The sequence below is a fragment of the Anabas testudineus genome, chromosome 17 (genome assembly GCF_900324465.2).
Source record: "Anabas testudineus chromosome 17, fAnaTes1.2, whole genome shotgun sequence".
In the NCBI taxonomy this organism is placed as follows: domain Eukaryota; kingdom Metazoa; phylum Chordata; class Actinopteri; order Anabantiformes; family Anabantidae; genus Anabas; species Anabas testudineus.
In genome coordinates this window covers 21,927,361-21,937,372 of record NC_046626.1, presented here as the reverse complement: position 1 = coordinate 21,937,372, position 10,012 = coordinate 21,927,361, and the positions used below count along the sequence as shown (strand labels likewise).

At 48.7% G+C, this 10,012-nt stretch overlaps 1 protein-coding gene across 1 annotated transcript; it reads right to left on the bottom strand.

The window, feature by feature from the left end:
- Nucleotides 1-347: 347 nt before the first annotated feature.
- On the bottom strand, nucleotides 348-3,983 carry ptmab (prothymosin alpha b). Its single transcript, XM_026374518.1, has 5 exons — nucleotides 3,833-3,983; nucleotides 1,538-1,603; nucleotides 1,345-1,432; nucleotides 1,187-1,260; nucleotides 348-1,094 (listed from the first exon to the last, which is right to left on the bottom strand). The coding sequence occupies exons 1-5, from the start codon at nucleotides 3,875-3,877 to the stop codon at nucleotides 1,047-1,049; spliced, it is 321 nt and encodes a 106-aa protein (XP_026230303.1). The 5' UTR covers nucleotides 3,878-3,983; the 3' UTR covers nucleotides 348-1,046.
- Between the last annotated feature and the right edge of the window lie 6,029 nt (nucleotides 3,984-10,012).

Here is a 10,012-nt window from a genome sequence, read left to right as displayed (position 1 = left end):
TAATCTTTTCATTAATTCAACACTGGTTCAAATTCTCTGTTTCTGTCAGGAACTTGGTGGAGTACTACTACATATGTACTTAAACTCAATTATAGAGCTCATACTCAAACACATACTAGAGGAGTATTTTTAGGCACCGCTCACTTTTACCAGAGTAGACTGAGTACTTCTAACACCTCTAAGTACGTGTACTCAGAGTAGACCGAGTACTTCTAGCACCTCTTAGTACACGTACTCGTGCACAGTGACCCTCTGACCCTGTTAAAGACGCACTGTGAACTCACCTTTACCTGAACGTCGTCATTCGGCCGCTGAGAAGGAAAAAAGAAACGAGCAGAGAAACAAAGTACAACTCACAAAATAAAAGTCCGGTTTATTGTCAAACAACAAACTTCGCACATACATCAAAACAGGCCGTCATAAAACAAAAAGTCGCCGACAAAAACAAAATAAAGGAAAAAGAAAAGAGGCTCTTTTCTTTGGCCTTACCCTCCCATACAAACAAACTAGTTATGGTACAGCTAAAGTACATACATTAAATTTACTGGAATGCTCTGAGTTCAACGGCTTAAGGTCGTCTTTCATGTTTTAAAACTTTTTTTTACATTTTTTTCTAGTATCTGTCGAGATATCGTAACATGGTCAACCAAGTAAAATCTGTCGTTAAAGAAGCACCGATTTGGTCTGACGAGATCGCTGCCGAGAGGGAAACGGACCCCCTCCTAACAATATGTACAAAAATATAAAATGTAAATAAAAATACAAACAAATTCTCCTTTTCGTGTTGAAGAGAAGCCGGATTTCTGCGTCGATGTGGTGCTGGGTTCCTCTAGAAAATTTGTTTAGCAGATTTGAGGGGAGATCAAGTCGAGCGTGTGGCCGTGGTGGATGTTTGTTGAACTCTACTTGCTAATGACCATGTTGGATTTTTTTATTATTATTTTTTCCTTTAATCAGTCCTCCAGCCCCCCCACCTGTGACATAGAAAAACAGTCAGAGGTGAAGAATCAGGAAGTGGTTCAGCAGGACGGTGCGGGGGAAACGCATCAATCGTCGTCGTCGTTCTGTTTCTGCCTCTTGTGATTGCCCTCGTCCTGAAAGAGGAGAAGCAGAAGGGTCAGTTAGCTAAGCGGTTTAGCTTGAGGGCAGAGTGCTGCTCGGTCTCTGTGGGTTACAGTCGTCTCACCTCGTCATCCTCAGCTTCCCGTTTTGTGCCACCCTCAAGCTCATCGTCGTCTTCCTCATCCTCCTCCTCATCACCTGCAGCACAAGCAGAATGATGAGCGATAACGTTTTGTTGAATGACAAACGTGACACAAAACCAAAATAGACTCCTCTAGCTACCTTCTGCATCATCTTCCTCCTCCTCCTCCTCATCCACCTCATCTTCTTCTTCATCATCTACCTCGGCCTCACCGTTCTCCTCGTTCTCCTGCAGACGACACAAAGTTCAGTATAGAAGCTGTGCGAGTTAAAAGTCCTGAGGCACCGAGTTGGCTCCAGGAGGAACACCAGACACTGTGGTAATGGAGGTTACCTTTCCGTTGGTGGCAGCATCTTTGCCGTTCTCCTTCTCCTCCACCAACTTCTTCTCTTTCAGGTCCTGGTAGAAGCAAAAATAGAAACATTAGAATGAGTATAAGAGAAAACCCCCGATGTTCCAGCTCCTCCGGGCTGCTGCTACCTGTCCTACTGACTGGCCTAGTTACTGACTGTTTGCTGGGAGCTGCTCAGTCCCCGTCAGAGTGAAGCCTTCTTATTAAAACACCATATTGGTCTCTGCAGATCCTCCTCCCGCCCTCCTCCGCCTCCTCCCACTCCATCCCCTCTAATGTGTTGTAATCTGATACTTTGATGTGGCCCCCGGGGCACTCTGGGTATTGTAGTCTTCTGCAGGCTGCCGTCTCCACCATATGTCACGAGACACGCCCGGGAGAGGCACTGCAATACCCAGGATGCACCGCTCCATTTAAAATAACACAGGAGGGCGCAGGAGCAGAGCGAAAGAGAGAGGGAGGAAGGAGGGGGGAGGGGTTGATGGAGGAGGAGGCGGAGGCGAGCGCGACGCACGCTGCTGCCGCTCGTTGTAACGGAGGACAGGACAATAGAAGACGACACATGGCAGACGAGGAGCGCGGCACGAAGAGCGAAAATAACGCAGCGTGGCGGGACCGGAGCCGCCACACACACACACACACACACACACACACGTTCAGGTTTCAAGTGTCCACACCGGGACCGGAAAACCGCCCGAGCAGCCTATTAATAGAGCTCGGTTTCCTCGTTTTGTCGACACCGTTCACGTCCTCAGCCTCCTCGGCCCCTCCGGACGCACACATCCAGCTGAACATAATCTGATTGGTTCAAATCCATTAAGCTGGTTGGGAGCACGAGACAAATGAGGCTGAGCTCCGAGGCTCCGCTCGCGCAGCGACTGTGCGTAAAAAGGCGCTTGTGCGTAAAAATGCTCCACAACTATAAATAGAGTGTGAACGGGAACTCTGGATGATCAGTATTAACACCAGGCAACAACTTTCCCCCCTCCACCTTCTCCATATGTTCATTTGTTCTAATCACTCAGAATTATTCAGCTCGGTGCTGCTTCTATTATCTGAACACTGGCTCCTGTTCTCCGACCGCTGCGGAGACCCGACTCCCCCCGCGGAGACCCGACTCCCCCCGCGGGGCCATTAAAGTTTTACCCAATCTGATCCAAAGTCCAAGTTAACATCAAAAAAGCAGAAAGACGTCAGGTGGAAGGAGAGAGAGCACAAAGAGGGAAAAACCAGCAGCGTCACATCACACCTCCACGGACACACACACACACACACACACACACACACACACACACACACACACACACACACACACAGAAGTGGCTGCTTTGTAAAAAGACAAACTTTCCCCTGAGACTCGGAGCGCGCTCTGCAAACATCCAACAACCCTGAAGAAAAAGCGGAAGCCGCGACTCGTCGTGTTGAGTCCGGTGAACGGAGGCTGAGCTCCGGCAGCACCCGAGCTCCGGGCGTCGGTAAACAAACCGGGTCGGACGGAGCAGGCACGCGGACCACGGAGCCTTTTAAAAACACAAACACATAAACACAAACACATAAAGAAGCTCCTGAAAAGCTCAAGTTGACACCGGAGAGAATTACGCAGCGCCGCTGCCTCCGTGCTCCATTCAAACGGAGGAGCTCCACTCCACAGCCCCGGAGCTGGAGGAGACTCCGCTGCTCCGCTCCAGCACCTCGGTACCGCTCTGTTAATAAAACCAACCGGGACCGAGGCGGTTCCGACACTGGAGGCGGGATTTGCCCTCGAATTCGTTCGCTCTCAGCAGCCTGGTGGAGGGGGAACAAACGGCGCGTCGGAGCCGCGGAGACCGAGCCCGATGAAAACCTGTGTGTTGGAGCGGGTGGTGCTGGAGAGAGTCGGTCCGGACCCGCCGTGCGTGTTCGTGCGGGGAGAACCGAGCCGCTGGTAGAAACAAAGAACCCGCGCAGACTGTTGGTGTCCGGACAATGAGACGCAGCCTGTTTCCATGATGCGGAGCAGAGAGTCCGCTCCTCTCCTCTCCGCTCCTCTCCGCTCCTCTCCTCTCCTCTCCGCTCCTCTCCGGTCCTCTCCGGTCCCCCATCACTTTCAGGACTAACACTCTCCTCCTCGTATCTCTGCTCCGGTTCTGCTCCGGTTCTTCTCCGGTTCGTCCCTCTCAGTTCGCCCGGACCGAACGAGCGCGAAGCGACGACGGAGTTTTTAAATCTAGGTTACAGCTTTATTCTACTGATGGAGCTTAAAGAGCAGCCTGGAGGTGGAGGTGAGAGAGGCTTACCTTGGCAGAGAGTTCCGAGCCGGAGTCCACTTGTGTGTCTGCCATTGTTGAGAGGAATAAAATAAAGGACTGAAGTAGAATAAAGTAACTCCTGCTGCTGCGCTTCGAGCTCTGATGTTGTGCCAGTGGCCGGAGCCGCTGACGGCCGAGCCTTTAATATAGGCGGGGGGGCGGGGCTGCGCGAGCTTGGCGGGCGCTGATAGGCTGCTGCCTCCGCGGGGGCGTTCCCTCCGCGCGTTGGAGTGGAACAATGGGTAGAATTTCTGCCCGAGGCCACGCCCCCTCCGGTGCTGCCGTTGTTTCCCCGCTGAAACAATAATGTCTCCGGTAAAACGGCACCGGGCTCTAACGGCACCGGGCTCTAACGGCACCGGGCTCTAACGGCACCGGGACACCGACACTGTTCGGTTTACACCGACTTACGCAGCACACATATCGAACAGGCAGCGCTTCGGTTGACGTAGTGTCACACTGATTGATTGACGTCCCTCTGGTCCAGTCGAGCGGCTGAGGAGCGTTTCTCCCGCCCACCGCCGCGGAGTGTTTAGGGGGAAATGTCGACATGTCGGCCGCTGGTGGAGGATTAGAGCGTTTAATAACGTTACTGTCACCTCGTCGGCCGCTGGTGGAGGATTAGAGCGTTTAATAACGTTACTGTCACCTCGTCGGCCGCTGGTGGAGGATTAGAGCGTTTAATAACGTTACTGTCACCTCGTCGGCCGCTTTGTGAACACTATCGATCAGTCGATGGCGCGGAGGACGTACATGTGGAGCACGGCCGCCATGTCTCCGGCGGCCCTTCACCGTCCGCTGCTCGCCCCGCCCCTCCCTCCCGGCGCCATCTTTGAACGTCCTGTCTATGTGCGCACTTGTTCCTCTGTGTGTTTATTTTTTACATAACACCCATAAATTCGTGCTTCAAGGTCGAAGCACGAATAAACACACAAGTCTCCGTCGAATGAAACCGACACACATCAGTCGAGTGTCTCTGGGAGCGAGCAGCGGCGCGGACGAGCTGTGGCCTCATTTCCTCCATTGTTGGAGGAGGGAGGAGAAGCAGGGACATGACCGACATGCGATGAGACGAGTGCGGAACAGAAGACTGTGCTCATTCTTAGGAAACACAAGGGCGAACACGTCTTGTCGTCTTACCGAGTTTTCTACACATGTCTTTTACAACATGAAGAAGATGAACAGGACAAAGCGGCAGCGCGCACACAAAAAGCCGCCATTGCTGTGAGGGTGGGGGAGGGGAGCCCACTCACATTCTACTCTGATGACGCACGCGGCTCAAACGGACGGCGCTGATTGGCCGGCTAAGTGGAATAAACACGGCTTTGGCGCACGGCGGGCGCTGATTGGTTCGCGCGGACGTCCGTCAATTCAAACCGGGCTCCGCCGGTGCTCCGCAAACCGCGGGTCCGGACCTCGGATCTGGATCCGGATCCGAGCTCTGCAGAGATCAGGCTCGAGTTTCACTTCAGGGTTCTGCAGAGATCTGCAGCCCGAGAAAAGGCGCCTTTTACCGCCATGATCTGTGAGAGCCGCGTTCATTAGGTGGAACTTTGGAAAAGACGAGCTCCTCATGTGTCATTAGGATAAAAGATTCAACCAGCGCCAGGAGAAGGTGGTTCTTCAAGAACCAAAGGGTCCAGCCGTGTTTTCAGTGTGTGGAACAATTCACAACAGAACAATCACCAAATCACATCTGAATTCATCAGGACGCACATTTTATTTGGTTTAGTTGGTTTAATGCAGACACAAGCTGAAATTATTTAAAATCCACAGTTTGTAAAATAAAGAAGATCCACGTCATCAACACCACGTCTGAGGTCAGCACCATAAAAAACTGAAGCCATTTAGTTCTACCAGCCTCGTTTAGGTACTAAATTACTGAGAGGTGACACTGGAAACCAGTTCAGACGTGTTTACACCTGATCTGAATGAGACAGCAGGGAGACATGATGGCCTAAAGTTTAGAAACAGTGATAGTGGTCTACGTCTCAAACAAGACAGAAGAATGAGGACTAGAAGGAGTCCGGTCTTTGGACTTTGGCACTTTAGTTAACTTGTCTTGTTTGAGAGTTCCCAGTCATCCCACTCTATCTGAAATCATAAGATTTATACAGAACCCACAGTTCAGGGAAGGAGCAAAGCCACGTTCTAGGTTCCAGGTTCCTGCAGTGGAAAAGGGCAAATATGTCCCAACAGCACCTGAATGTGGCCCAGGACGATGTACCAGAATCAGGCTTACACGTTGGTCCAGTTCTGGGCACCAACACAACTCATCAGCCTTATGTGGACCAGTGCCAACATGGATTACCAACTGCTAGGGGGGCCCAGACCAAGAGGGGCCCCTAAAGCCCAGGGTCACTGTGTGTCAATTGGTTATACATAATTTGATTAACTGCAGAATTTGAGAACAATATCAACTAAGACAAGTACTTGATCTCGTGGCCCCGTCCCTCAGAGGGGCCCCGTGTTAAAAGACTGTAGTTATTTTAGACCAGACACCGTTTGGCTCCGAGGCCCCGCGGCAGTTTAACGTGGCCTCACAGGGTCCAGAGCAGCTGAACGTGCAGCTGCCTCTAATTCTGACTTATCTTAATATTTAGCATCATAATAAAGACGTGTGAACCACAGAGAACAGGACACACGGAGTTAACTCGTGATGTCCGGAGATGAACAGGTACGATCCAGACGTGTTCTAACATCTGAGGACGACGCATCAAGAACACGACAATGTTTCTACAACACAGCTGCTGATGCAAATGAGCAGTGGACAAAAACAGTCACAGCTGCAGACACAGTTCCAACATGTGAGGGGACAGGAGGCTGATAACAACACTAACACCACAGTCAGTGGTTGATGTTTGGATCAGTCACTCGACTCACTCACTGACTTTTATTCTCTTGTAATCTTTTCTTTTACTTCTTCGCTTCTATCTGAAGGTTTAAACTCAGCCGTTCTTTACATTAGTGTGTTCCACCTCCAGTGACTTAATGCATGCTTAGTGCATTAATCAATCATCTATCGAACATTAATAGAAACATGACCAAACACTGGAGGATGACTTGTAACAAGAAAAGAAAAACACATGACAACACTTTGCTTGTTGTCTTTATTTTTAACCCTTTTAGCCCTTAAATGTAGAGTAATTCTAATTTCCATAAACACATCTGCTCTTTTTTCATTTTATCTGTGATTCTGTGTTTTTGTGTCTTAATGATTTTCATTCGACCTGTAAAGTGCTTTGAACGTATGTGTTGTAGAAATATTCTTTCCCTGAATCAAAGGTCACATTAATAATCCAAAGACGAACGACTTATCGTGCTGAATCAGGGAGATCTGAATAAAAAGACGTGTTAGAAACCGTCAGTTTAACGATTTCATTCTCTTCCTTCGAATGTTGAACCATCTCAGCTCAGTTTAAAGTTCATCAGTGAAGAGTGTTGGAATATTTGGAGCCTCAGAGTTGACGCTAATCCAGGTTTAGAGTTAATCCAGCCTGGTGCAACTCACCCTGTAGGGGATAAACTTAGTCTACACGAGCCAGACGTTGCTCAAACAAGACAACAGACACGTTAGAATCGGTTTTGTTTCGGGTTTTTCCTGCTGCGTTCACTGACCGACACTCAGCTTCAGAACTCACAGCAGTGAGAGATAAACGAGAGCGAAGCAGCAGATACAGGTTTTCTAACGTGTAACACTGAGCATCAGTCGTCCCGCGTGCAGCCGACATGTTGGAACCTGTCACGGTGAAACAGACGCTGCCAGCAGCCACAAAACGCAACACAAGCTGAGACCAGGGAGTCTGCAGCTATCTCACAGTTAAATTTAGTGTCTCACGCTTCACACACTCAGCTAAATATAAAGAAAGAAGCTCCACGCAGGAAGATCTCAGCCAACACACTGAGAAGAAAAATCAGTTGTAAAGAAGAAGCTTCGTTCTAGATGTGTGAATGTTGGACGTCTGTTAAAACACTGAGATTCAGCCCAGGTTCAAACATCTGGTTCATGGATCCAGATGTTTGAATCTTCACAGAGCAACATCTGCATGTGCACAAAAGATCTTCACTCTAAACTATGAACCAGAGCGAACAGATGATGTGACGTGAACGTAGGAATGACTCCAACATCAATGATTTGAAGGCACGTGTCCAAAAACAGGAAGCCTGAACAGCCCCCCCCCCCCCGGGCTTCCAGTTACCTGTGCTGCAGGTAAGACTAAAGTGCCCGTGGATCAGGTTCCAGACGGATGAAGTGTCGTGTTGAGTTTTACAGGTGATTAAAAAGAACCACGGAGCTGCTGCTGAAGGAATCAAACAGAAATGATCATTTAATAAGGATGTGTGTGGATGAAGAGAACTTATTAGACTAGAACTAGAACTAAATTCATTTTGTGGCCACAGATCAATTAAAAACAAGTTCTCTTGTGCAGCTGACAGGATAAAGTCCCAGCTGGAAACTGACCTGGAGACGTCACGATCACAGTCGACAGGACGATTCTCAACCACGAGGCCTCTGAAACCCTGAGAACGAGGACATCGTCATGTCGAAACAGGAAAGAGACAAAGACAAACGATCGCGATGCAGTGGATCATTAAGATGTTGAGAACCAGGAAAGAAGCAGCTGCAGGAGCAGAGGAAGGAGACAGAGTCCTGGAAACCAGCAGAACCTGGAGACTCGTGTGTCTGACGGAAACCTGAGAAATCACACCAGGCTTCTTTAATATTTCATGAGATTTAACTGTGACAAAAGGAAAATGAAACACGCGGCGAGCGTTTGTAAGAACAAGCTGCATTATGGGCACAAGAGGAAGTTGAGCGGTCTCGCCTGACCTGGACTTCCTCCACCGTCTCTCAGTGACGCAACTTCACACCAACAAGTTGAGTTCACAGGAGACAGTTGAGATGCTGTGGTGCAAAGATCTGCACCTGTGCACGTTAGCAGCCGGTGCAGGACCTCTTCCCCTTTTTATGTATCCAGAGCTCTGATCTCCACAAACTGTCAGCATGAAAACCTGTCGTCTCACAATCTGAACCTGAGCAGACAAGATATCAAATAATGTCTTAATCTAATTTATTAATAAATCAAACTTTAAACGGACGTTTGTGTTTCAGATGCACACGTTCATCAGAGACACTCTTCATGTATGAAGCAGCGAAATGACACGATCACCTGTGTCAGACCGCCGCACCTGAAGCCACGCCCAGCAGTGATGTCACAGCAGCCTGGTGTACACCTGTGCATCACTGCAGCCAGGTGAGGAGGTGAACTCCTGCAGCTCAGCAGAAACAGGACGTCCAGGTCGGGAAGGAGCTCGACGGTGCTGCAGCTCTTCTGTCCTCTGATTTAACAGCCAATGAGACGCTCCCTCTGTCTCTCTGTTGTCTTCCTCCACAGGGTCACGTGACTCCCGCTCGCTCGCCCACAGCTTGATGTCACCATCACCTCTCTCTCCTTCAGCTGTTCTCACTTCCTCTCTCTCTCTCTATTGATTAACCCGACAAGGACGTTGGGCCTGATGTAGGTTAGATGTTACTCAGAGCTGATCTTCAGCTCCAGTGTCCGTGTTTGTCTGAAGAACTGAAGACGTCTCCTACAAATGATATATTACACAAAGTTAAAATGACGCAGGCTGCACCGTGTGATGAGGAAGTGTTCTTCATTTACATGGAACCAAGTTCACATGTTGGTCCTGAACAGACAAACCTTGTTTCCACTTAACTCCACTACAGAGTTAGTGAACTGACGAAGCCCATGATAAAAGAAATACTCGAAATAATTAGTAGTTAAATTATCTGAAGAAAAATCTTTGACTCCTTATGAAAGTTTCACTGAACAAAACAAAATCTGGATTTATGACAGATTCATTAGTTCATATTATAAACACAAACGATTCCTTTAATGCATCAATACTACAACAACTACTACTACAACAACTACTGCTACTACTACAACAACTACTGCTACTACTACTACTACAACTACTACTACTACTACTACTACTACTACTGCTACTACTACAACAACTACTGCTACTACTACTACTACAACTACTACTACTGCTACTACTACTACGACTACTACTACAACTACTACTACTACTTCTACTACTACTACTACTACTACTACTACTACTATGACTACTACTACTACTACTACTACTACAACT

Coding starts and splice junctions, on each gene's coding strand:
- ptmab (XM_026374518.1), bottom strand. CDS start 3,877: ATGGCAGACACACAAGTGGACTCCGGCTCGGAACTCTCTGCCAAG. Junction 1,261..1,344: donor GGAGGAAGATGATGCAGAAG/GTAGCTAGAGGA, acceptor CTTGTGCTGCAG/GTGATGAGGAGGAGGATGAG. Junction 1,095..1,186: donor GGGAAGCTGAGGATGACGAG/GTGAGACGACTG, acceptor CTCCTCTTTCAG/GACGAGGGCAATCACAAGAG.